The 27,781-nt window shown below is 50.6% G+C and overlaps 2 protein-coding genes across 2 annotated transcripts; one reads left to right on the top strand and one right to left on the bottom strand.

Annotated features, from left to right (window-relative positions):
- Nucleotides 1-13,679: 13,679 nt before the first annotated feature.
- Nucleotides 13,680-17,040, bottom strand: LOC135975948 (myb/SANT-like DNA-binding domain-containing protein 1). The gene is made up of 2 exons (XM_065570097.1): nt 15,333-17,040; nt 13,680-14,338 (listed from the first exon to the last, which is right to left on the bottom strand). The coding sequence occupies exons 1-2, from the start codon at nt 15,907-15,909 to the stop codon at nt 13,863-13,865; spliced, it is 1,053 nt and encodes a 350-aa protein (XP_065426169.1). The 5' UTR covers nt 15,910-17,040; the 3' UTR covers nt 13,680-13,862.
- Nucleotides 17,041-17,271: 231 nt separating this feature from the next.
- LOC135975972 (zinc finger protein 250-like) lies at nt 17,272-27,256 on the top strand. Its single transcript, XM_065570161.1, has 5 exons — nt 17,272-17,424; nt 18,156-18,282; nt 23,094-23,210; nt 23,559-23,921; nt 25,394-27,256. The coding sequence occupies exons 2-5, from the start codon at nt 18,249-18,251 to the stop codon at nt 25,411-25,413; spliced, it is 534 nt and encodes a 177-aa protein (XP_065426233.1). The 5' UTR covers nt 17,272-17,424; nt 18,156-18,248; the 3' UTR covers nt 25,414-27,256.
- Nucleotides 27,257-27,781: the final 525 nt, after the last annotated feature.

Here is a 27,781-nt window from a genome sequence, read left to right as displayed (position 1 = left end):
GTTTGCAACCTTTCCCGCAGGTTAAGAAGGTTAAAAAAGCCAAAACACTGTGGCCTACGATGGCTGCCTGCAAGCCGAAATATGCGACCTTGTAATGAAAGAGTGTACCCATTGTTCTCTAAAATGTGTCTTTTTTAACCACCTCTCCCTTCTCCTCCGCCAGCTGCAAATGTTTCTCCTTCGCAGAGGCTCGTGAACATTAGAAAGAGAAAACGTCGGACGAGGGACGAGATGTTCACGGAGCTGCAGATGTCCGCCCAGGCTGATAGAGCACAGCAGAATGCGTGGAGGCAGTCAATGTCGGAGATGAGAAAAGCCCAATATGAACGAGAGGAGAGGTGGCGGGCTGAATCGCGGGAAGAACAGAGCAAGTGGCGGGCTGAAGACGATAGGTGGCGTCAGCTTGCAGACAGACGGCAAGAGGCAATGCTCCGTCTGCTGGAGCATCAAACTGATATGCTCGAGCGTATGGTTGAGTTGCAGGAAAGGCAGCAGGAGCAGAGACCGCCGCTACAGCCCCTGTGTAACCAACAGCCCTCCTCCCCAAGTTCCATAGCCTCCTCACCAAGACGCCCAAGAACACGGTGGGGGGGCCTCCGTCCACCCAGTCACTCCACCCCAGATGATCGCCCAAGCATCAGAAGGCTGGCCTTCAATAAGAATTAAAGTTTTAAAATGCAGTGTGTCCTTTTCCATCCCTCCTCCCCCACCCATCCCAGGCTACCTTGGCAATTATCCCCCTACCTCTGTAAGGAACTAATAAAGAATGCATGAATGTTAAAAAAAATGACTTTATTGCCTCTGCAAGCGGGAGGGGAGGGTGGGGTGGGGTGGTTGGTTTACAGGGAAGTAGAGTGAACCGGGTCGGGGGGGGGGGGGGGTTTGGAGGGTTCATCAAGGAGAAACAAACAGAAGTTTCACACCGTAGCCTGGCCAGTCACAAAACTCGTTTTCAAAGCTTCTCTGATGCGCACCGCGCCCTGCTGTGCTCCTCTAACCGCCCTGGTGTCTGGCTGCGCGTAATCAGCGGCCAGGCGAGTTGCCTCAACCTCCCACCCCACCATAAATGTCTCCCCCTTACTCTCACAGATATTGTGGAGCGCACAGCAAGTAGCAATAACAATGGGGATATTCTTTTCGCTGAGGTCTGAGCGAGTCAGTAAGCTGCGCCAGCGCGCTTTTAAACGTCCAAATGCACATTCCACCACCATTCGGCACTTGCTCAGCCTGTAGTTGAACAGGTCCTGACTCCTGTCCAGGCTGCCTGTGTACGGCTTCATGAGCCATGGCATTAAGGGTTAGGCTGGGTCCCCAAGGATCACGATAGGCATTTCAACATCCCCAATGGTCACTTTCTGGTCCGGGAAGAAAGTCCCTTCCTCCAGCTTTCGAAACAGAGCAGAGTTCCTGAAGACGCGAGCATCATGTACCTTTCCCGGCCATCCCACGTTGATGTTGGTGAAACGTCCCTTGTGATCCACCAGGGCTTGCAGCAGCATTGAAAAGTACCCCTTGCGGTTTACGTAGTCGGTGGCTTGGTGCTCCGGTGACAAGATAGGGATATGGGTTCCGTCTATGGCCCCGCCACAGTTTGGGAATCCCATTTCAGCAAAACCATCCACTATTGACTGCACGTTGCCCAGAGTCACTACCCTTGCTATCACCAGGTCTTTCATTGCCCTGGCAAATTGGATCACAGCAGCCCCCACCGTAGATTTGCCCACTCCAAATTGATTCCCGACTGACCGGTAGCTGTCTGGCGTTGCAAGCTTCCACAGGGCTATCGCCACTCGCTTCTCAACTGTGAGGGCTGCTCTCATCTTGGTATCCTGGCGTTTCAGGGCAGGGGACAGCAAGTCACAAAGTTCCATGAAAGTGCCCTTACGCATGCGAAAGTTTCGCAGCCACTGGGAATCGTCCCATACCTGCAGCACGATGCGGTCCCACCAGTCTGTGCTTGTTTCCCGGGCCCAGAATCGGCGTTCCACGGCATCAACCTGCCCCAGTGACACCATGATTTCCATGAGGTCTATGTCCATGTCAATTTCCTCATCACTCTCGTCGCCGCGCTGCAATCGCCTCCTCGCCTGGTCTGGGTTTCGCCTTGGCATGTCCTGGCTCTGCATATACTCCAGGACAATGCGCGTGGTGTTCATAGTGCTCATAATTGCCGCGGTGATCTGAGCGGGCTCCATGATCCCAGTGCTAGCTATGGCGCCTGGTCAGAAAAAAGGCGCAAAAGTAGTATCTGATGGACCAGGAGAAGGAGGGAGGGCGGGAGGGAGGGAGGGCCGAGTGACGACATGGCGTACAGGTACAGGAACAGGGAGAAACACGAACAACTGTCACACAGAATGGTCCCCCCAAAGATTAAAATGAAAACCCTGGGCTTAGCAGGCCATTGATTTCACGGAGGAAGGGGAAGCATATGAATACAGAACAAATCTATTTTTTACATCTTAAGGTGGCAGCCGACGGTGCAGCATGAGTGACAGCCATACCAGTATGACGATGACGGTTGCCAATCATAAAATACCATCATCTGCCAAAAGGCAAGGGGCTGCTGCTGTGTAGCAATGCAGCCCCACGTCTGCCAGCCCCACGTCCGCCAGCACCCAGCATCGCCCTCGGCCTCTTCTGGGTGCTTAGCAGACAATACTGGGAAATTGGCAGAAAATAGTATATTACGACTGGTAGCCATCATCATCGAAACAGTAGCATGTCTGCCCAGGTGGCCATGATTGACAGCCATACCAGTATGACGACGATGGATACCAGTCATAATATACCATCGCCTGGCAAGGGGCTGGTGCAATGCAGCCCTACGGCTGCCAGCCCCATGGCTATCACTCATGCTACACCGTCTACCGCCAAAAGGCAGTTAGCAGCTGCTGCTGTGTAGCAATGCAGTCCCACGTCTGCCAGCACCCAGAGGACATATGGTGACGGTGAGCTCAGCTGAGCTGAGCGGGCTCCATGCTTGCCGTGGTATGTTGTCTGCACAGGTAACCCAGGTAAAAAGGCGCGAATCTATTGTCTGCCGTTGCTGTGACGAGGGGGGAGGGGCCTGATGACATGTACCCAGAACCGCCCGCGACACTGTTTTGCATCATCCGGGCATTGGGATCTCAACCCAGAATTCAAAGAAAAGGCGCGAACCGCTTCTCGGCTCTCTGAGCTGTGGCGCAAACGTAGTATCTGACGGCCTAGGGGAAGGAGGGAGGGGGGCCGAGTGACGACATGGCGTACAGGCACAGGGAATTAAAATCAAGAACGGTGGCTGTGCATCAGGGAGAGACACAAACAACTGTCACAGACTGGTCCCCCCCAAAGATTAAACTGAAAACCCTGGGTTTAGCAGGCCGTTGATTTGACGGAGGGAGGGGGAAGCAAATGAATACAGAGCAAATCTATTTTTTACATCTTAAGACGACGGTGCAGCGTGACTGATAGCCCTCAGCATCTTTCTGGGTGCTTGGCAACAAATACGGGGCGGCGTATGACGATGGTCTTCAGGCCTATTGCACAATCGGCTGCTCGGGGAAGACTCTGCTAACGTGCGATGACCCGACTTGTAATAGGACGGCTAATAGTCGTAATACACCATTTACTGCCAAAAGGCAAGCCCCACGGCTGCCAGCACCCAGATCGCCGATGAAGGCTACCAGTCTACTGCACCGTCTACCGCCAAAAGGCAGTTAGCAGCTGCTGCTGTGTAGCAATGCAGTCCCACGTCTGCCGGCACCCAGAGGACATATGGTGACGGTGAGCTCAGCTGAGTGGGCTCCATGTTGTCTGCACAGGTAACCCAGGTAAAGAGGCGCGAAGCTATTGTCTGCCGTTGCTGTGACGGGGGAGGGAGGGGCCTGACGACATGTACCCAGAACCGCCCGCGACACTGTTTTGCATCATCCGGGCATTGGGATCTCAACCCAGAATTCCAAGGGGCGGCGGAGACTGCGGGAACTGTGGGATAGCTGTGGGATAGCTACCCATAGTGCAATGCTCCGGAAGTCGACGCTAGCCTTGTACTGTGGACGCGGTCCGCCGACTAGAGCACCTAGAGCATTTTATTGTGTGGACACACACAATCGGCTGTATAAAACCGATTTCAATAAAACCGGCTTCTATAAATTCGAACTAATTTCGTAGTGTAGACGTACCCAAAAGAGAGAGTAAATAGCATGAAAGCAGCTTCTTAAAGCAACACCAATCAAAATAAAATCACAGATCTATTTCTTTTAACCTTGGATTGCTGTAATTTACCCATAAGATCACTACAACCGAAAGATCAAAGTGTTTTTTCAGTTTATTCACTGTGTGGACTTGACAGCAGTTTAGAGCCCGATCCTGAGCTTATTAAGACCTCACTGCAACCTGCACTATTTAAAAATACTCCTATAACCTCCTGAGAACTCTAGGAAGAAGATAGATTATTAGCACTTATCTACAAAAGCAGCCTACATGCTTTACAATAAAAAACAAACAAACAAACAAAAACCCACCAATACAAGTGGCAATGGATGCATGAGCTAATAGGTAGTTTTTCTGTTATTTTTTGTTTCACCTGTTATTTTTATGGGAGCTGAGACCCCTTTTCCTTTTTTGAGGAAGCTCATTGTCAAAGTTCAGCCTTTTATGTATGGAAACCTCCCCAAAACTGTCCTTGAATTTCTTTTATTTTTGAGATCTTTGGGGTTCAAACTTCCACAGTGCATGTGGTTCACAGCAACCAATATTTTAAGAAAACTGCTGGGTTAATTCGGACTCTTCCAAACTGACGATAGCCCAAAGTCTGCCTCACATGAAATGGATCCGGCCACGGTGTAGACATACTCTAAGCCTACACAGTGTCTGTAACCAAGGTGTCCTTCACTCCTCATTTGCCTGTAGACTTCAGGCAAGTGACTGCCATGCGGGGTGAGCTGCAATCTTCAACCATGAAGACCAAGGTAAAGGTGGAAGCTCTTTTGCACCAGGAACCTGTCTAAGAAAGATGGACATTCCAGGACTCCCAGACTGATCCCCTCTGGGGAAGGAAGTTGTAACATCAACACCAGGCTGTGCCAGCCTTGACCTGTCTCCTCGTACCTGACACAGCTTGCGAATGTGAAGTACTGAGCCGGCGACCCCATTGCCTGGCTCCTTGACTGCAGCTCTACCGCCTACTCCATGGGAGTCTAAAGAGCTGCAGAGTTGGAATCACTCATCAGTTTCAATATCTGATTGTTACGTTTTCTATTTTTCCGACTTTGTGTGACGGGTTTGGTCACAGAGACCCCCTTGGGACTGTCACCTGACGTGCTGAATTTACCTCTGAGCCCATTTTCTCTGCCAGTTTGGGCCTCCAGAACCCCGCGTTGTTGAGCCAGACATGCTAGCCTGTTGCAACACAGACCCAGGGTCTGAACCACCCCCCAAAGCTGCAGACTTAACTGAAAACAGCTCAGCAAGTGCTCCTGTCTCCAGCACCCAGACAACCAGCTCCCAATGGGATCCAAACCACAAATAAATCCGTTTTACACTGTATAAAGCTTATAGAGGGTAAACTCATAAATTGTCCGCCCTCTATAACACTGATAGAGAGAGATGCACAGCTGTTTGCTCCCCCAAGTATTAATCACTTACTCTGGGTTAATTAATAAACAAAAGTGATTTTATTAAGTATAAAAAGTAGGATTTAAGCGGTTTCAAGTAATAACAGACAGAACAAAGTAAGTTACCAAGCAAAATAAAGCAAAACATATAAGTCTAAGCCTAATACATTAAGAAACTGAATATAGGTAAATCTCACCCTCAGAGATGTTCCAATAAGCTTCTTTCACAGACCAGACTTCTTCCTAGTCTGGGCCCAATCCTTTCCCCCCTGGTACAATCCTTAGTTGCAGCTCAGGTGGTAACTAGGGGATTTCTCATGACTGGCAGCCTCCTTTGTTCTGTTCCACCCCCTTTTATATCTTTATATCTAAAGGCAGGAATCCTTTGTCTCTCTCTGGGTCCCCACCCCTCCTTCTAAATGGAAAAGCACCAGGTTTAAGATGGATTCCAGTATCATGTGACATGTTCACATGTCCTGTGAGACCCCTAGTCTCCATTCTTCCAAGGTTGCCTGGCATGTACCCCCGGAAGGTTTGTAAGTAAACAGAGCCATTTACAGGTGATTGATTCTGAAGCACCCTTAATGGCTTCCACTTAACATGTTTACATCAGTAATACAAGTTTATATCTTATTCTCCTAACTCCAGACATAGAAATAATACATGCAAACAAATAGGATGAACACACTCAGTAGATCATAAACTTTGTAATGATACCTTACAAGAGACCTTTTGCATAAAGCATATTCTAATTACATTATATTTACACTCATTAGCATATTTCCATAAAACATATGGAGTGCAACATCACACTTTATTTTTATCAAGTGGGAGACATCCCAGCCTTTCTATTTTACTCTGGTGGTACACTGGGGCTCAGTGCGTGCATGTGTGTATGAAACCTGTCACATCCATGCAGGGAAGGAGCTAAAAAGAATAAGGCTCAAATCTAAATAACCCTAAAATGCTGCCCTACCAAATGATTGATCATGTGCTCCTAGTTCTGTGAAAGTGTTCAAAGAACCTGAGCTGTTGGATACATACCATTAACATTCTGTGTATTAATGTCTGTGCCTGTATTAAGGTATTTATCTGTAGAAGCCACCGACAGAAGGTTAGCTACATGCTGGCGAGATCTAAGGCAGAAGCTCTGAAGTTGTGGCTTAAATGTCAACAATAATTTGGTGTTAGAATTGAAATATTCAAGCGTCTGAGTGTGGATCACACGGCCTGAGTGAAGTTCTGTGATTGGGATTAATAACTAAATGGACAGCTGCCTCCTCGGTTCCTGTTTCAGGATTTATAAGGGCAGATTTTCTGCTGTATAATATCTTGTTCTTTTAACATTTTACTACACACAGCAGGGGCTGAAACTGTGGTTCTCTTTGTTCCCTGATGGATCTCTGTCACTTGACATTTATCTCAGGCCTGGTCTACACTAGCGGGAGGGTGGGGGGCAAGCTAAGTCGGTCTAAATTATGCAACTTCAACTACGAAAATAGCGTAGCTGAAGTCGACGTACTTAGAACTACTTACGCGGTGTCTTCACTGCGGTAGGTTGACGGCTGACACTCCCCTGTCGACTCCACCTACGCTTCTTGCTCCGGTGGAGTACCAGAGTCAACGGGAGAGCACTCAGTGGTCAATTTATTGCGTCTTTACTAGATGCGATAAATTGACGCCCGCTGGATCGATCGTTCCGGAGGTAAGTGTAGACATGATCTCAGTTAGTATATAGCACCCACTGCCTCTTTGGGAAACCAGGACTGAAAAGTCAATACCTGTAGAATTTGGAATTTCAGAACAGCATAAGCAAAACTGATGAGTCACTGACATTGAAATGCACATGTGCTGTAAGACCAAATCCCTGTTAACTGCTAGAGGGTTTCCCGCACTCTGCTGTCACAGTAAAGGGTTGGCTCAAGGGGATGTGCTGTGGCCATTGAACCTAAACTACACCCATGAATTTGAGATTGAGCCCTACCTCTGATAGCTTTCAGACAATGTGTGCTGTGCATTTTTATTGCAGTCTGCAGAAGTTCCTCTTGGAAGTTTTGCCTTCTGATTCCAAAATGTTTGGGTTAAGAGTAATAGTTTAAAGCAGGGATTCTCAAACTGGGGGTCGTGACCCCTCAGGGGGTCACAAGGTTATTACATGGGGGGTCGTGAGCTGTCAGCCTCCACCCCAAACCACGCTTCACTCCAGCATTTATAATAGTGTTAAATATAAAAAAGAGTTTTTAATTCATAAGGGGGATTGCACTCAGAGGCTTGCTGTGTGAAAGGGGTCACCAGTATAAAAGTTTGAGAGCCACTGGTTTAAAGTGCTCTGAAATCCACATGCAGACTCTTGCTCTGTCTGCACTTAAAAGTTTTGCCAGCTTAGCTCTATAAATTTAGGTGTGAAAAATCACACTGCTAACTGTCATAGCTATGCCGGGAAAAGCTCTAGATTACACACAGTCATAGTGGCAAAAAAAATCCAGTAAATAAAATCAAGATAATTAAATGCCCATAAACTACATTAATGCAGCGTTACGGTGGCCCAGTGCTGCCTCCTGCCCTCATGTGGTGGGAGCTAAAGTTAAACCTCTGAATGCTAGGAACTATAGAGTTAAAGTACAGCCATAACCACAACACAACCTTAACTCTGCCCCTTCCCTAAGCCTGGGGTTGACACTCGCCACTGGAAACGGTTCAGTAAGGCTGGTGCAAAGGTTTACAAACTACAAAGGTCAGTGGTATCTTCTCAATCTCAGGAAGTCTTCAGGTCAAGACTAGATGCCTTTCGGGAAGATGATTTAGTCAAACACAAGGTATTCATCTAAATTTGGCAGTAAATGGATGAAATTCTGTGGCCTGTGTTACAGAAGAGGTCAGACTAGATGACCTAATAATCACATCTGGCCATAAAAACCTATACATCTACAAGAGATATGAAGAAGGACTAAAAGAACCTGTCAGTGTTTGTGTTGTGTTGCACAGATGGGAATACTGGCATTTACTGTCATCCCCTCCAGCTGTGTGCACTCCGTCATCTCTAGCTAGAATATGATGCTAGATGGATTACTGAGAGCAGCTTGGCAGAGCTGTGACTCTGATAGGAAGGGAGGTGCCTGTGAAACTTGGGGAAACCAAGTCTGCCCCATTTCCATGCTGAGTGTTGTAGGTTGTGTCTGTGAAGGTGCACAAGGGCGTGTTCTTGTCATGGAGATTGCCAGCAGCCTGGTGGCATATGTGTAAAGAGAAGTTGTTAGACTTTGTGCTGTTCTGCTCCTGTTCCCACAGTGTTCTGTAGCAAGGGAGGGCAGAGAGCTAGTGTGCATGTCACTGGCATGCCCTGGTGATGCTGACACAGAGCAGAGTAGAGGTTGCATTGTGGGGGTGACATGAACCTTAACCCTGCATTTTCTCTTCTAAGAACCAAGGGGACGGGAATCCTTACCCAGCGAGGTCACATTCTCATAGTTCTCCTGCATGACGTCTCTGCAGAGGGCTCTCTGAGTGGGGTCCAGCAGAGCTCCCTCTTCCCTAGTGAAATACACAGCCACCTCCTCAAAGGTCACCAGCCCCTGAAAGAGCAAGAGTCCAACATTCAGTACCTGCTGCCCCACTCACAGCCCCATCATTCACGGGGGAGAGGAGCCAATCAAATGGAAGTTCTGGGTGGACCGCAGTCAAGGCCAGCTCTAGGCACCAGCAAACCAAGCACGTGCTTGGGGCAGCACAATTTCAGGGGTGGCATTCTGGCCACCATTTTTTTTTTTTTTTTGCTTCGGCAGTTGCACTCCCGGAGGTTTTTTGTGTTTTTTTTCGCTTGGGGCGGCAAAAAAACCTAGAGCCGGCCCTGCCGCAGTCAACAGAGTCCCACCCCACCCCGCTCAGAGCATCCAGGAAACACCAGGGTGGGGGGACGAAGAGAGAGCCCCTTGTCTCTCCCAGCAGATCCCTCGCACAGCCACTAGCCAGAGACTGATACAGGAGATGGAATCCCTAGCAGGGCCCAGGGAGAGCTCCCTGGTAGGAAGAGAATGGAAAGTCATTAATTTTAGGATAAATGGGGGAAGGATCTCCTTGGATTTTATATCTATATGTGATACTGAGAGAGAAAAGGGGAAGAAGTAGAGAGAATTTGTATCAGTATTTGAGAGGCAAGTGGCACAGACAGGGAAAGGAAGCAATTACCTCCTCTCTCCCCCTCCCCCCACCCCTGCCCCCTACCACACATACTTCTCCCCCTGGAATTTCCTGGCTGCACAGAGACAGTTCAGTCCCCTGTAGTGTGAAAATCTCTCTCTGTCTCAATGGGCTAACAGGAGCAGTAACTGATGTGTAAGGTAGTGTGAGGGGGTGTATGTAAAACATTTCACTGCATCAAGTCTCTTGCAGCACCTCAGTAGGTGACATCAGACAGAGAGGAGCTGCAGTGACTAGGCATTGGGATGCCTGTGCCTTTAAGAACCCAGCCTTGGGAAGTCCATGCTGAGAGGTGCTGTCCTGTGGGAGGGGAAATAAAAAAGCTCCTCTGCTCCGCCCCCACCCAGGAGTGGCGCCAGGGTTTTTGGCGCCCTAGGCGGGGGGTCCTTCCGCGCTCCCGGTCTTCGGGGCACTTCGGCGGCGGGTCCCGGAGCAAGTGAAGGACCCACCGCAGAATTGCCACCGAAGACCCGGAGCGCGGAAGGACCCCCCACCGCCGAATTGCCGCCAAGGGTGGCAAAATGCCGCCTCCCCAAATCTTGGTGCCCTAGGCAACCACCCAGGTCGCCTAAATGGAAGCGCCGGCCCTGCCCCCACCCTATTATTGCAAACACCGGTGTCGCACTGGAGTACAACTCTTCCCCCCTCTGCCTGTGCCGGGGTTTTGCCTCTGTCACCCTCAGGCAGCGCCTCACCCCGGGAGCTTACCCCCGGTTCTTTCCTCCCCCCAACCCTGATTTTGTCCTTCAGTCCCTATCCTAACCCTGCCACCAGCTGCTTGACCGCCCCCCTCCCCGACCAGTCAATTTCCACCACCTGCTCAGACCCTGGCCACCCCCCTGTCCGATTTACACCATTTGCCCCTTTTTAACTGTAACCCTTCTGCCAGGCCAAGTTGATAGCACCAAGGGCCGGGTTCAGTACATAGGGGTCCCTTCCCAACAGCGTGACACAGAACCAGCTCGAGCCCCCACCCAGTGACCTGGGAAAATCTTACACACACCCCTGGGCGCCTCAAAGAGGCAATACTTCCCCTCCTGCAAGCACAGAGCCTCGGTATAGCAGAAAATGTTTAGTAACATGAGGTAAATGACATAGCATTGAACACCACAACTAGAGTTCATAGACCAAACCATGAGCGAAGACCCACCCCAGCAAATTGGGCCGTGTCCTTTCCTGTTGGTTCTTGAAACCAGCAACCCAAGAATCACCAAAGTCCCAAAAGTCCAACAACCCCCCAAAGTCTCTGTTCCTGGTCAGTGCAGCCCCAGAGTTCAAAAGGCGGGGGGGGGGGGCACGCAGGGTGTTAAGGGGCACCTTACATGATCCGAGGCCGACCAGCCGCCTCTCCGTGGGGTTCCACCGCAGCCTTCACCACGAGCCGCTCCACTCCACCAGCTGTCCCGTGAGCCGTTCCTGCCGTCCCACGAACTGCTCTGCTCTGCCAGCTGCTTCGCTCTGCTCCACTCACCGACCTGTGAGCCGCTTGGCTCCGCTCCACTTCAACTGTCCCTTGGACCGCTCCAACCATCCCCGCAAGGCTCCGCTCTGCTAGCTGCTCCTCCAGCCGGCCCTGCAAACTGCTCCGCCAGCCGCTTGGCAATATAGCTTCAGGTTTCCCCACTAGTTAACACAGCCTCAGCGATCTCAGCTCTTAGGCCATGTCTACACTACGAGAGTAGTTCGATTTTACTTAAATCGAATTTTTGGAATCGATATTGCAAAGTCGAACGTGTGTGTCCACACTAAGGACAGTAATTCCACTTTGTGAGTCCACACTAACGGTGAAAGCGTCGACATTCGAAGCGGTGCACTGTGGTCAGCTATCCCACAGTTCCCGCAGTCCCCGCTGCCCATTGGAATTCTGGGTGTAGCCGCAAAAGCCTTCTGGGTAAAAAAATGTGTCCAGGGTGCTTTTGGGTAACTGTCGTCATCCGTCCATCACTCCCGCCCTCCCTCCCTGAAAGCGCCGGCGGGAAATCAGTTTGCGCACTTTTCCAGTCAGTGACAGCGCGGACGCCACAGCACTGCGAGCATGGAGCACGCTGCGACCATCGCTGCAGTTGTGGCCACTCTCAACGCCTCACAGCTTATCATACACCTTTCCCTGAGGCAGATGCAGATAAGTCAGGCGAGGAGGCTACGGCACCGCGGTGAGGGCCTGAAGTCTGAGAGTAGCACAGACCTCTCAGAAAGCACGGGACCCAGCGCCGAGGACATCACGGTGGCAATGGGTCATGTTGATGCCGTGGAACGGCGATTCTGGGCACGGGAAACAAGCACTGAGTGGTGGGACCGCATAGTGCTGCAGGTCTGGGATGAATCCCAGTGGCTGCGAAACTTTCGCATGCGGAAGGGAACTTTCCTGGAACTTTGTGAGTTGCTGTCCCCTGCCCTGAAGCGCAATGACACCCAGTTGCGAGCTGCCCTGACTGTCCAAAAGCGAGTGACCATAGCCCTCTGGAAGCTTGCAACCCCAGACAGCTACCGGTCAGTCGCGAACCAGTTTGGGGTGAGCAAATCTACCGTGGGGGTTGTTGTGATGCAAGTAGCCAAGGCAATCGTTGATGTACTGCTGCCAAAGGTAGTGACCCTGGGAAACGTGGAGGCGATCATAGATGGCTTCGCAGCGATGGGATTCCCAAACTGCGGTGGGGCCATAGATGGAACTCACATCCCTATCCTGGCACCGGACCACCAGGCCAGCCAGTACATTAACAGAAAGGGCTACTTTTCCATGGTGCTGCAAGCACTGGTGGACCACAGGGGACGTTTTACCAACATCTACGTGGGATGGCCGGGCAAGGTTCATGACGCTCGTGTTTTCAGGAACTCTGGTCTGTTTAGACGGCTGCAGCAAGGTATTTACTTCCCGGACCACAAAATAACTGTTGGGGATGTGGAGATGCCTATAGTCATCCTCGGGGACCCAGCCTACCCGCTAATGCCCTGGCTCATGAAGCCCTATACTGGCGCCCTGGACACTGAAAAAGAACTCTTCAACTACCGGCTGAGCAAGTGCAGAATGGTGGTGGAGTGTGCTTTTGGCCGTCTCAAGGGGAGATGGAGAAGCTTACTGACTCGCTGTGATCTCAGCGAAACCAATATCCCCATTGTTATAGCAGCTTGCTGTGTGCTCCACAATCTCTGTGAGAGCAAGGGGGAGACCTTTATGGCGGGGTGGGAGGTTGAGGAAAATAGCCTGGCTTCTGATTACGCACAGCCAGACAGCCGGGCGATTAGAAGAGACCAGCGGGACGCGCTGTGCATCCGGGAGGCTTTGAAAGCTAAGTTCCTGAGTGAGCAGGGTAACCTGTGACTTTAAAGTTTGTGTACAGAGAAGCTGAACCTGCCCCCGTTTCTTTACCCAGTTAATGTTGACTATCCTATCCAGTTACATACCCCCTTCACCCCCCTTCCAACACACGTTTCGAAATAAAAATAGTTCTACTTTGTTAATGCACACCGTTTTCTTTACTACTGTTTTCGCGGGAATTTTTTAAAACTGGGACGCAGACTGTGGTGGGGAGGGGGTGTAGTGTAGTGACGCAAATGAAGCTTCTAAACTCAAGGATTGACAGGCTCCGCTGTGGTGGGATGGTTGTTTCAACGGAACCTGTCACCCCTCCTGATCGGGACTGTGTGTATGGGGGGGCTATGTGACTTTGTGGCAGGGGGAGGATGGTTACAGATCCCCTGCTGCGTGGCTCTGTGATCCTGCATAAGGACCGCCGCTTAAGATCTGTAACTGCCCTCCCCCGCCACAAAGTCACAGAGCAACCCACCCCCCACCACATAACATGAAAACAACCTCCCAGACTAACCAGGGTAACTAGTCACTGCCTCACTGCACTGTGTATGTGCCCTGCTGCTGTACCTGCCCCCGCCTATGTACCCTGCCAAAGGTGACTGTCCTGTCCAATTACCAACCCCCTTTCCCCTCCTCCTCCAAAAGAACATGATGGAAACAGTAGTCAACAGAAACGTATTTTTTATTATCAACTACACATGGAACTGGGAGGTGAAACTTGGACGGGGGCTTGTGTCAGGCGGGAAGGAAAGAACTTGTCAAATTTTGGGGAATGAGAGCCTTCTGCTACTAGAGCTCTCTGCAGGGGTGGAGTGAGAGTTAGCACGGACTCTGCCGCCTCTCCTTCTTTGGACTTTGGGTGAGGTGGGTATGGGACTTGGTGGCGGGGGAGGGCGGTTAGAGATAGACTGCAGCGGGGCTCTGTCCTCCTGCCTCCGTTCCTGCAGAACATCCACAAGGCGCCGGAGCGTGTCTGTTTGCTCCCTCAGTAGTCCAAGCAGCGTTTGAGTCGCCTGCTGGTCTTCCTGCCACCACCTCTCCTCCCGATCCATGTTTGCTTGGTGCATTTGGGACAAGTTCTCCCGCCACTGGGTCTGCTGTGCTGCCTGGGCTCGGGAGCAGGCCATAAGCTCCGAGAACATGTCCTCCCGTGTCCTCTTCTTCCTACGCCTAATCTGCGCTAGCCTCTGGGAGTGTGATGCCAGGCTAGGTTGTGAGACAGTCGCAGATGGGGCTGTGGGAATGGGAAAAAGGGAGTGAATTCCTCAGAAAGATAAATGTAGTTGTGAACAAAGAACATAGTCTTTCTCTGTGAACAAGACCATGCACAGCATCTATCACATGCGCACTCAGCACAAGGTCGAATTCTCGGCCTTCGCATTCAGTGCCTGGGGTCTTGCACAGCACATTTGAGAAGCGGGGCAGCACAACGGAATTTCTGTTGCAGGCAGACATGGTAAGCCGTAGACTTGTGGCAGTTTAAAACTTTTATATTACCACTGGCCTCATTTCACATTGAAAGCAATGTCAGTCCCTGCTGTCAGCAATCCGGCAAGCGGGAACTCTGCCCCTGTCCCACCCCCTCGCGGCTGTCCCCGGGAACGATCCCTGTAGGCTGCCCCTCTCCCGCCTCCACCGCGTGGCTGCAAACCAGCGGTTACAGTTCTGTAAAGGAACGGGCAAGCAGTCCCAACTCTAAAATTCCCCTACCTAATTCAAAGCAGGTCACCATGAGCGACATCACCCTGATGAGGATCTCTGACAGCGAGAAAGAGAGAATGCTCCGGGAAAGCCTCCAAAGACCAGGGCCGTATGCCGCCCTGCTGTGCAGAGCAATGATTCCCGAGTACTTGATTGTCTCGTGGCGCGGCAACGTGTCGTACTACGGAGGACCCAATAAGGCCGCTCTCCCCAGGAACCTGATGCAACGGCTTTCCAATTACCTCCAGGAGAGCTTCATCGAGATGTCCCAGGAGGATTTCTGCTCTATCCCCGGACATATAGACCGCATTTTACTGTAGCTGCAGTAGCAGGGACTAAACAGTAGAGCGGCTTGGGCAGGACAATCACGCAAAACCGGACATTGCTAGATTTTTTTTCAAAACTTGCACTGCCCATGACTGAACCGTTAAGCGCCTAGGGCAAAGTAATCATGCACAACCCATTCTTTTAATTGTTAATATTCCTGTTCTGTTAAAAATAAATGTTTAGATGTTTACAACACTTACTGGCTGATCCTTCCCCAGATTCTGTGTCCGGGGTAACGGCTGGGGACGGTTGGTAGGGGATCTCTGTAAGGGTGATGAAGAGATCCTGGCTGTCGGGGAAATCAGCGTTGTGAGCGCTGCCGACTGCCTCGTCCTCCTCATCTCCTTCCTCATCTTCCCCGTCCCCTAACGTGTCCGAGGAACCGGCCGTGGACAATATCCCATCCTCAGAGTCCATGGTCAGTGGTGGGGTAGTGGTGGCGGCCGCACCGAGGATGGAATGCAGTGCCTCGTAGAAACGGGATGTCTGGGGATGGGATCCGGAGCGTCCGTTTGCCTCTTTGGTCTTCTGGTAGCCTTGTCTCAGCTCCTTGATTTTCACGCGGCACTGCGTTGCATCCCGGCTGTATCCTCTCTCTGACATGTCTTTAGAGATCTTCTCATAGATCTTTGCATTCCGTTTCTTGGAGCGCAGCTCGGAAAGCACGGACTCATCACCCCACACAGCGATGAGATCCAAGACTTCCCGATCAGTCCATGCTGGGGCCCTCTTTCTATTCAGAGACTGCACGGCCATCACTGCTGGAGAGCTCTGCATCGTTGCCAGTGCTGCTGAGCTCGCCACGATGTCCAGACAGGAAATGAGATTCAAACTGGCCAGACAGGAAAAGGAATTCAAATTCAAATTTTCCCGGGGCTTTTCCTGTGTGGCTGGTCAGAGCATCCGAGCTCGTACTGCTATCCAGAGCATCAACAGAGTGGTGCACTGTGGGATAGCTCCCGGAGCTATTAGCATCGATTTCCATCCACACCTAGCCTAATTCGACATGGCCATGTCGAATTTAGCGCTACTCCCCTCGTCAGGGAGGAGTACAGAAGTCGAATTAAAGAGACCTCTATGTCGAACTAAATAGCTTCGCGGTGTGGACGGGTGCAGGGTTAATTCGATGTAACGGCACTAGCTTCGACATAAACGCCTAGTGTAGATCATGCCTTAGTAACTTTGGCTCTTTAGTGATTTCAGCTCTTAGTAGGGGAGCCCCACTGCTAGTGCAACATTGGCCCAAAGTGAACTCAGCTCAGCAGCTTGTAACCAGACTCCTAATAGAATCAAAGTTAGCTCTGATATTCAACAGGTGGGTGGGGGAGGGGGGGCAAAAGAGAGAGAGGGAAGCAGTGCAATTGGTGTTTCAGGCTCACAAAAAGAGCCCACACCACTAAATTTTATTAGAGAATTTGAAGCACCAGTTATTAGTCATTGAAGATAATACCTACCACCAACCTCTCAATTCACTGGGGGGTTTGTAACCCATGCCCCTTGTCAAGCAAGTGCTACTTAGGTAATGGTGAGTCCTTCTGTCACACAACAGTTCCACTGGCCTTGATTCACAGAATCAGGGTAACAAAACTTTATTCTTCCTGCCCCAATAACAGAGAAACTGGGGATCCCATAGCAGCCAAAGTAACCACTTTGAGTTGCTGTTGTTTCATGCCAGGCGGGTGGGTGTGCCTATGCAAACAAGATCAGCCCCTGGAGTTCTTTTCCACACTCGCCATAATTCACCACCAGATGTCAGGGTAGAGCTCATCCTGACTCTGCTTACATCACCCAGGTAAAAAGCAGTCAGCAGAATCTGATGCCAAGTAAGGGTAGGGAGAAGGGCAGTGGCTTCAGCAGATGTTACTGAGCATGCTCAGTGCAGTTTAAGCATCTAAGATAGACACACACTCTCCCCGCGTTCCCCCCCCCCCCCCCCCACGAGCTGGTGGATGGGGAGTGGGACTTGCCCTGCAGCACCTTCCCCCACTGCAAGGAGCTGCACCGAGTCCCCCCTCGCACCGCCGCCTCCAGCCGCAGCCCCTGCAGCGCCTCCGCGACTCACACACGCCGGGGGTGGCCCGGCCCCTGCACACGCAGCCCCAGCCAGGAGCGCTGGAGCCCGGGTTGGTATCTGCAGGACACACAGGAAGGGGCAGGAGCAGCTGGGAGCGGGGCGGGCTGGAGGAAGCAGGCGGCAGGACTTGGGGAGAACAAAGCCCGGAGATCGGGCACAGGGCAGCCGGGGAGGGGCCGTTCTCCCGGGGGAACCAGCCCCGGAGCCAGAGACTCCAGGTGACCGAGAGCCCCCGGGGGACGTGCTGGGGCCGGGCAGGAAAGTGACTCTCTGCCCCAGGGAGCTCAGACGCTGCAGCCCCCGGGGATCTGCTCCCTGGTTGTACATGTGCTGCCAGCAGCCTGGGGCCGCCCGAGCCAGAGCGGAGCCGCTGCAGCGAGGGTCTGCCCCCGGCCGCGCTGGGATTGGGGTGGCAGAGACTGGGGCCCGGCAGGGAGGGGGTCCCTTGGGATGTGGGGGAGGGGAGGTTTGAACTGTCTCTGTGCAGCCAGGAAATTCCGGGGGGGGGGGGGGCAGGGGTGAATTCTTTGCGTCATTTCCCCGTTTGTGCCACTTCCCTCTCACATATTGATACAAATTCTCCCCAGTTCTTCCCTTTTTCTCTCTTAGTATCACATATGGATCGTCAGTTCCAAGGAGATCCTTCCCCCATTTCTCCTCAAATGATTGACTCTCCATTCGCTTCCTACCAGGCAGCTGTGCCTGGGGCCTGCTAGGGGCTCCATCTCCTGCGTGTCTGTGGCTAGTGTGTGATGGATCTGCTGGGAGAGACAGGGGGCTCTCTCTTTGTCTCCTCACCCTGGTGTTTCCTGGATGCTCTGAGCGGAGTGGGAGTGGGACCTTGTTGACTGCGAGCCACCCAGAGCTTCTGTTTGGCTCCTCTCCCCCATGAATAGTGGTGCTGTGAGTGGGGCAGCAAGTACTGAGTGTTGGACTCTTGCTCTTTCAGGGGCTGGTGACCTTTGAGGAGGTGGCTGGGTATTTCACCAGGGAAGAGTGGGCTTTGCTGGACCCCACTCAGAGAGCCCTCTGCAGAGACGTCATGCAGGAGAACTATGAGAATGTGACCTCGCTGGGTAAGGATTCCCGTCCCCTTGGTTCTTAGAAGGGGAAATGCAGGGTTAAGGTTCATGTCACCCCCACAATGCAACCTCTACTCTGCTCTGTGTCAGCATCACCAGAGCATGCCAGTGACATGCACACTAGCTCTCTGCCCTCCCCTGCTACAGAACACCATGGGAACAGGAGCAGAACAGCACAAAGTCTAACAACTTCTCTTTACACATATGCCACCAGGCTGCTGGCAATCTCCATGACAAGAACACGCCCTTGTGCACCTTCACTGACACAACCTACAACATTCAGCACGGATATGGGGGCAGACTTGGTTCCCCCAAGTTTCACATGCACCTCCCTTCCTATCAGAGTCACAGCTCTGCCAAGCTGCTCCGAGTAATCCATCTAGCATCATATTCTAGCTAGAGATGATGGAGTGCACACAGCTGGAGGGGATGCCAGTATTCTGATCTGTGCAACACAACACAAACAGTGGCATGCTCTCTTAGTCCTTCCTTATATTTCTTGTAGATGTATAGGTTTTTATGGCCAGATGTGACTATTAGATCATCTAGTCTGACCTCTTATATAACACAGGCCAGATAATTTCATCCATTTCCTGCCAAATTGAGCTGAATACCTTGTGTTGGATTAAATCATCTTCTTGAAAGGCATCTAGTCTTGACTCAGAGACTTCCTGAGATGTTGAAGCTGCCACTTCCCTTGTAATTTATTAACCTTTGCACCAGCCTTCCACGCCGAGAAGCGAGTTCCAACTCCAGGGATAGGGAAGGGGCAGAGTTAAGGTTGTGTTGTGGTTGTGACATGTACTTTAGCTCTTCATTTCCTACTTTTCAGAGGTTTAACTTTAGTTCCCATCACATGCTGGGAGGGCAGGAGGCAGCACTGGGCCACCGTAACTCTACATTAATGTAGTTTATGGGCATTTAATTACCTTGATTTTATTCAATAGTTGTTGGTTTTTGTTTTTGTTTTGCCACTATAACACGGGGGGACAGGGGGAGGGATAGCTCAGTGGTTTGAGCATTGGCCTGCTAAACCCAGGGTTTTGAGGCAAAAATCTGTCTTGGGATTGGTCCTGCTTTGAGCAGGGGGTTGGACTAGATGACCTCCTGAGGTCCCTTCCAACCCTGATATTCTATGATTCTACCCTAGAGCTTTTGCTCTCCTAGCTATGTTCGTTAGCGGTGTGATTTTTCACACCCCAAACTTACAGAGCTACGTGGAAAAACTTTAAGTGCAGACCGAGCAAAAGTCTGTATGTGGATATTGGGGCATTTTAAAATACTACGCTTGATGCAAACATGTTGGAATCAGAGGGCAAAGCTTCCAAGTGGAATTTCAGCAGAATAGAAGAAAAATGCACAACACACATTGACTGAAAGCTACCAGAGGGAGGGCTCAGGTGTGGTTCAGATTCAATGGCCACAGCACATCCCATTGAGCCAACCCTTTACTGTGACAGCAGATTGCAGAAAACCCTCTAGCAGTTAACAGGAACTTAGTCTTGCAGCACGTCTGCATTTCAGTGTCCGGGACTCACCAGTTTGGCTTGTGCTGCTCTGAAATTCCAAATTCTACAGGTATTGGCATTTATCTCAGTTAGTACGTAGCACCCACTGCCTCTTTAGGAAACCAGGACTGAAAAAGTCAAGTGACTGAGATCTGTCAGGGAACAAGAAGAACTATAGTTTCAACCCCAGCTGAATGTTAAATGAGCAAGATGATTTTGTAAAAAGCTGCCTCTGGTGGCAGGGCTGTTTCTCAGGAACCTTGTGATCAAATCACTCCATATTTGGACCAATAACCCTTCCTGGAATGCCCATAAATCCCAGAAAATATCAAGACAATTCGAATAAATGTGGCTTTTAGTGTAGTTAGAAAAATTGATCTTTAAACAGAAAATAATGCTTCCATCAACCTAGCTATTGCCTCTCGGGGAGGTGCATGACCTATGCCAATGGGAGACCCCTTTCCATTGCTGTAATAATGTCTACATCCCCGGTCTGTCCTATCCCTTACTGCGCTGATTCCCACCAGTCCATGCTCACTGGTCCCAGCCTTCCTACAACTCTCATTGTGTCTGGGTGTCTCTCTGTGATTAAGGAGCAGGTCCAAGGTGACTTCCCCTCTGGCCGGAGCCTTAACTTTCTGGGGCATGGGGTTACTGTGTCTGTGTTTTGGGAGCCCCTTTGAAGAGGAGCTGTGACCCGGGCGGTGGAGTGGGGTCACCCTGACATTGCTCAGTCAGGGCAAACTGCAACGAATGGGGCAGACGATCCCCAAAACTGGTGGTTATTTCTAATAATGAGATTCACCAATTCAGCAACAAAATAGCTTCTACACTACCTTCCTGCTTATCCAGAATTTAGTAACACAGTTCCTTTGGAACAATGCAGCCTTGCGCTCCCACCCAGACAGCCAAGTTAAATAGGATTAGGATTACTGAAAATCTTGTTCATCATATAAAAAGTTCTACTAATCCCAAAGGTTCAGACACATTACCCACCAGGTCAGTGAATAGTTCAGATCTTACCCAAATCCATGCTTACTGCCAATTCTTATTAACTAAACTAAGATTTATGAAAAAGAAGAGAGAGTGAGTATTGGTTAAAAGACTGTGATCCATGCAGATGAGAGTCGAGTTCTTAAGTCAGTTTCATAGTACAGATGGTGAGCTTCAAAGGTGTAAATAGAAACAAAGAGTCCTGTGGCACCTTATAGACCAGGGGTCTCAAACTCAAATGAACATGAGGGCCACATGAGGACTAGTGCATTGGCCCGAGGGCCGCATCACTGACACCCCCCTTCACTGCCTCCGGCCCCACCCCCACTCCACCCCTTCCATGAGGCCCCACCCCTGCCCTGTCTCTTCTCCACCTCCTCCCCTGAGTGCGCGACTCCCTGCTCCTCCTCCCTCCCGGAAAGTGCTAAGTGCCACCAACAGTAATGCACCTCACTCAAAGGACAAAACACACACTTAGTTAGATTTACTTCTGTTAAAGCCCCCCCACTGCACTGGGCTGCACCACCACTCCACCCCTGCTCTGCCTCTTCCGGGGTGGCAGGTTTGTAGAAATTTTGGTGGTGCCCAGAACCTGCCCTCCACCCCTACCTGCCTAAGGCTCTGGGAGGGAGTTTGGGTGGGGGAGGGGGTCTGGGGTGCAGGCTCTGGGATGGAGTTTGGGGATAGGAGGGGGTGGGCTGTGGGGCTGGGGATGAGGGGTTTGGGGCATTGGAGAGGCCCGGGGCATTGGAGAGGCTCAGGACTAGGGTGGAAGGGCAGCCTGCCCTGGCCCTAGTGGAGGGGGGCACTAGGACCCTGTGGCAGCAGGTGATGCCAGAAGCCAGCAGAGCGGAGTGGGGCAGTGAGGGGGCAGCAAATGAGCCCGGGGGACACTTGGGGAAGGTGTGTGGGGCTGGCAGGCGGGGCCGGGGGAGAGACCTGGCCCCAAACATTGGGGAGCAGCAAGCAGGGAGTTTAGCTGCCACATAAAATAACTCGGCAGGAGGGGCGCGGAGAGCTTGGTGGGCCACAGGGAAGAGCTCCGCGGGCCGCGTGTTTGAGATCCCTGTTATAGACTAACAGATGTATTGGAGCATAAGCTTTCATGGGTGAATACTCACTTCGTCAGACGCATGGTGTAAATAGTTCTTTCAGAATTAGTGGAATTGGTCATAGTCCAATGCCCAATATTGGGGTGACCCAGACTGGAGCAGGGAACCTCAGCCCTGCGACTCGAACTTCCTCTGGCAAAGCTTAAGCAGATCTGAGGTAACAGGATCAGGGCCCAGGAGTTCTTTTTATAGCTCTCTGGCCGCCTCTTGACAGCTCGCATTCCTTGGGTGCAGCATTGTGGCTTGAAATAAAACCCCCTATTTCCTATGCATACACAGGTAACTAATTGCATTAATCAGCCTAAGGTAATTCTCCATTGAGCAGTTCAAAGACCAGCGGTGGGCAACCTGTGGCCTGCGGGCCGCATGTGGCCTGTCAGGGTAAATCACTGGTGGACGACAAGACAGTTTGTTTACATTTGCATGGCAGTCCACAGCTCCCAGTTTCCACGGTTTGCCATTCCCGGCCAATGGGAGCTGTGGGAAGCGGCAGCCCGCAGTTACCATTGGCCGGAAACAGTGAACCGCAGCCACTGGGAGCTGTCATGCAAATGTAAACAAACTGTTTGACGGCCCTCCAGCAGTTTACCCTGATGAGCTGCAGGTTGCCCACCACTGTCATAGACAGTTTACTACAAACTTCAAAGAGAAATATAGACAATGACATTATTACACCCAAGTTTCATCTAAATGTTAATATTCCCTTTTGATCTATGATTCAGTAGATATAGTGACAGACAGGAACCGTCTGTTTACATGGTTAACATCTAACAAGTCATAAGTAAACACATAGAATTAGTATTACCTCTAATTCTCTCAAAATACTGGTTTGCATTTCAGAGCTCTCATTTATGGGACATGGCTACGTTAGCTATTTATAAGGAATAGCCCTAATTACCTAATTACATACTTTTCTAATATGACTTTAAAGGTTGAATTTGGGTAATTTAGCCTGCTAGTTGCTAAACCTTTCTGTCTCAATGTCACGGGAGTGTCTGGCTGTGTGTGTTCCCAGCAGAGATGGGGATAGTTAAATGCCTCATACACAGAGTGTCCTGCTCCTTAGAGCACCTGGGAAGCTGCTCCAAGCGTTTTACTGCTTTACAATGGGCTGGGTTAAAACCAATAGACGCTTCTTTGTGAGAAATGTCCCATGAACTCCCCTGATCTCCCTTGTTTTCTATCCCCTCAGCAGGGTTTCCTGTTCCCAAACCTGATGTGATCTCCCAACCAGAACGAAGGGAGGAGCCGTGGGTCCTGGATCTCCAGGGCTCTGAGGAAGGAGAGATCCCAAGAGCTGCCTACACAGGTGAGGGATCCTTAAACCTGTTCAAAAATGCTCCGTGCCTGAAGGAAGGAGCTGGGACTCCCTAAAAAGGCCTTGGGAGCTCTCTGAGTTCAGGAGGATCCCCAGGAGGGCTTGTACCCTATGGGCAGCTATCGCTCATGGTTTCCTACCCATCCTCACTGACAGCTGGCAGCAGCTCCCTACCTGACAGATACAATTCTGCCTCCACATCCCCTCTTCTCGCTGCTGTGGAGAAAAGTTTAGGAGAATTCACTACCAAGGGTTTTTTCCTGTCTCTCCAGCTCTAATTTCAGTTTGTTTCCTTCTTTTCCACCCCTGTTTCTGACGTTTCTCTCTCTCTCCTAGCAGGTGCTGGGATGGTGAGTGAGAACGAGCAGAATCCTGAGCAGGAAGTTGCTGAGCAAGTGGAAGCACATGGGGGATTGTCACAAGGATCCCAAGGGAAGGTGTCCAGGCGTCATGTGAAGGGGAAAACCTGTGAGAGTCAGGACAGGCCAGAGAGGCAGCAGGGAATCCAGCCCAGGGAGAAAGTGGGCAAATCCATTAATTGTCAGGGGACTCACCAGGACTCCAAGGAAATCACAGCCCAGCAGAGAATACCCACAGAAGAGAGAAAAAACACATGCACTGAGTGTGGGAAACACTTCACTCTGATTTCCACCCTCATTAGACATCAGCGGATCCACACGGGAGAGCGACCCTACAAATGCTGTGAGTGCGGGAAACAGTTCAGTGAGAAATCAAACCTTATTACACATCAGACAAGCCACACAAGAGAGCGACCCTATGAGTGCAGTGAGTGTGGGAAAAGCTTCACTCGGAGCTCTACCCTTACTAGACATCAGAGAATCCACACAGGAGACAGACCGTATGAGTGCTGTGAGTGTGGGAAAAAGTTCACTCAGAGCTCAGTCCTTATTAATCATCAGAGAATGCACACAGGAGAGCGCCCCTATACATGCTGTGAGTGCGGGCAAACATTCGCTCAGAGCTCAGCCCTCTTTAAACATGAGAAGATCCACACAGGAGAGCGCCCCTACGAATGCTCTGAGTGCGGGAAACAATTCATTGAGAAATCAAAATTTATCAAACATCAGACAAGCCACACGGGAGAGAAACCCTATGAATGTTGTGAGTGCGGGAAACAGTTCAGTGAGAAATCAAACCTTATTACACATCAGACAAGCCACACAAGAGAAAGACCCTATGAGTGCTGTGAATGCGGGAAAAGCTTCACTCGGAGCTCATCCCTTATTAGACATCAGAGGATTCACACAGGAGAGAGACCGTATAAATGCTGTGAGTGCGGGAAAAGCTTCGCTTTCAAATCAGACGTTAATAAACATCAGAGGGTCCACACGGGAGAGCGCCCCTATGCATGCTGTGAGTGCGGGAGACAGTTCAGTCAGAAATCAAACCTTAGCACACATCAGAGAGGCCACGCAGAGCAGAGTCCCTACGAATGCTGTGAGTGTGGGAAAAAGTTCACTCAGAGCTCAGGCCTTATTAATCACCAGAGAATCCACACGGGAGAGCGACCCTATACATGCTCTGAGTGGGGAAAACAGTTCAGTGAGAAATCAAACGTTATTAAACATCAGACAGGCCACACAGGAGAGAGACCCTATGAGTGCTGTGAGTGCGGGAAAAGGTTCACTCAGCGCTCAGGCCTTATTAATCACCAGAGAATCCACACAGGAGAGCGCCCCTACACATGCTCTGAGTGCGGGAAAAAGTTCACTCAGAGTTCGGGCCTTATTAAACATCAGAGGATTCACACAGGAGAGAAACCCTATGAGTGCTGTGAGTGCGGGAAAAACTTCACTGAGAGTTCATCCCTTATTAGACATCAGGGGATCCACACGGGAGAGAGACCATATGAATGCTTTGAGTGCGGGAAAAGCTTCACTTTTAAATCGGACCTTATTAATCATCAGAGGATCCACCCACGAGAGCAGCCTGTGAATGCGGGAAAAGTTTCATCTGGAGCTCACACCTTAATAGACATCAGCGATGTCACAGGATAGAGACACACCATAAACACTTTGTGCAGGGCAGAGAAAAGATTGTTTTAAAGCCATTTGCTAATTCCCACACAGGGACTTTTTAGGGCTGTTTGCACCATTTGCGTCATCCTGTTCTCTCAGCTCCCCCAGGTGAGTTGCCTGCTTTTTGTTTTGCAGGTCACCCTTCTCTGGAGTGAATCCTGTGGTCCTTTCTACCAACTCCTTTGTCCTGTGGGTCATGGGCGTGTGTGTCCCTACGGCCAGGAGTGTCCATCAGCCTCAAGTGGGGTTCATAAGGGTGACCTCAGGTGGGGGAAATCTAAAATTGACCTGGGCTTTGCCTCCTCTAGGATTTTCCAGCCTGCTGGAGGTAGCTACCCTAATGTAAACACCCTGCTAGATGTGCAGTGCTGACGGGCACAGGGGTTGGGGTTAGCTAGCACCTTCCCCTTTGACCTGTCCTAATCAACACTTTCATACTCGAGACAAGCCTTGAGCATCACATTTATACTCTCACCACACTAGCAGAGCAATTGTTAGAGTCGCCAAGTTTCCCCCTTTGGCGACAGATTGTCTCATCCCCTGTTGTTCTCACGCTGGTCCAGGTTGTGCTGGGCAGCAGGTATTTTTCTTTTTGCCATTTCCCTTATTGAAAATCTATTTCAATATAACAAAGAGGAGGAGCAGGAGTGGGACAAATGTATCATTTCAGCCTCTGCGACACCAGAAGGAAATGGGGTGAGTCGGAGGGATTCCCTCCTTCCCCATCACCATCACTAGGCCCGCTCACTCCAGCAGCGCAGACGTCTGTCTGAGCCACAATGGAGTTTATCCACCTCTGTTTTACCCCTCCACCTCCCAAAGAGTGTCTGCACTTCATAGCAAATTTATCCTAAATCCGACTCATTAGGGCTGGAGATGAAAGTGTCACAGACCTGGATGGGGAATTTCCGTGGATCCCAAACACAGTGCGAACATTCCGAGTTTAAATCCCAGTTTCTGTCTATTGACAAAGCCACTTCTGGACATTTTCCTGCTGATCTGGGATCGTTTGCACACGAGAAACTCGGCAGTTTTCTCCTATTATGATGATGCTAATTTTCTTTTTTTGTAAATAACACGATTCCATAATAATGAAGTGCTGTTGAGTGAAGCCGGTTTGAATGGATCAGAGGAGAAAGTGACGGGGGAATCTGCTCTCCTGGTTTTTGATTCATCCGATGGGAACCTGCTCTGGAATTTAATTTTATATGAAACTGAAAGTGACTTATATAGAGATAGTTGAGTGGTGTTAAGAATAGTTTAGATTTAGTGAGCCGTGTTCTTCATTTTATTTGTTTTATACATTTCATTAAAATTAACAGAGATAGCGAGTCATGTCTTTCAATAAGCTACATGGGTCAGAACCGTGGAGCATCTGGATGGAGATCAGCCAGTCCAAGTTGGAGCCTTATCAGCTCCCTCTGTAGTAACCCTTTGGTTCTCGCATGAGAGCAGCTGTGGGGAGAGAGGGGTGGGAATCCATCTCAGCTCCCACTGCATCCTAGGGAGCTCAGAGCATCGCAAGGGAAAATGAGCTCCCCTACGCAGGCTTTTAAGAGTACGGAGTTGGTGGAAGGGTGGGGTATCTCTAAGTAGGGGTGAGATGGCGGTGGATTTCTCTGCTGTCACTGTCATGACCAGGACCAGCCAGCACACCCGTCTGGTCAGGATCAGCTGAAGTTGGGGGTCTGGGTCGAAGGGTTGTAAATGGAGGGGAAGAGATTGTGCCTTTCAGCCGTTGTGGTGTTGGCAGACTGAAGATGTGTTTGTGTTTTGGGGGAACATTGGGGAATGACTGAAAGAGGGCAGAGTTAAGGTTGTGTGGGCAACCTTAACTCTTAGTTTCCTATTTTTCAGGCGTGTGAGTTTTGCTGAAGTTGAGGTTCTCCAGGCAGACAACATCCCACCAGGCACTTAACTCCTCATTAATGATGGTTTTTGCCCTTTAATTACTTCTTGGGGAATTCTGCACCAAAAAATTAAAAATTCTGCACACAATATTTTAAAATTTTGTATGTTTTATTTGTCAAAGTAACATAATATAACTCCAGTTTCAATTATTCAAAATACCTGTCAACAAATATGTCAACAATACAGACAACAGCAAAAATGATTCCCCGAGGAGAAGAGAGTTAACGAAACTCCTACAACAACCCAATTCCAGATGGGGGATGCTGGAGGGGGCTGTGTGGGGCCCCCAGAGCCCAGACACCTGCACTCCCATCCCCCCAGAGCCCAGCTTTAGAGCAGCCCCCAGACACAAGCCCCCTTCCCGGCAGAGCCCGGCTGCAGGACAGCTGCCAGACACCAGCACCATTCTCCCCCCAGAGCTCAGCCATGGGGCAACCCCCAGCCCAGACACCAACACCCCAGGGGCTTTATTCCCCCCAATTTCTTTACTGTCCTGGTGGGGGACGTGGTGTGCTGCAGCCCTGCCCTTCCCCACTCTTTGCCAGAGCTGGCAGGGTGTCCCAGGCCCTCTCCTGCCTCCAGGAGCACGAGGATCAGGTAGAGCGTGCAGCC

This window comes from Chrysemys picta, chromosome 16, assembly GCF_011386835.1.
Source record: "Chrysemys picta bellii isolate R12L10 chromosome 16, ASM1138683v2, whole genome shotgun sequence".
NCBI lineage: Eukaryota > Metazoa > Chordata > Testudines > Emydidae > Chrysemys > Chrysemys picta.
Note: the sequence above shows the minus strand (reverse complement) of the source record. Positions and strands in the feature narration are given on the sequence as shown.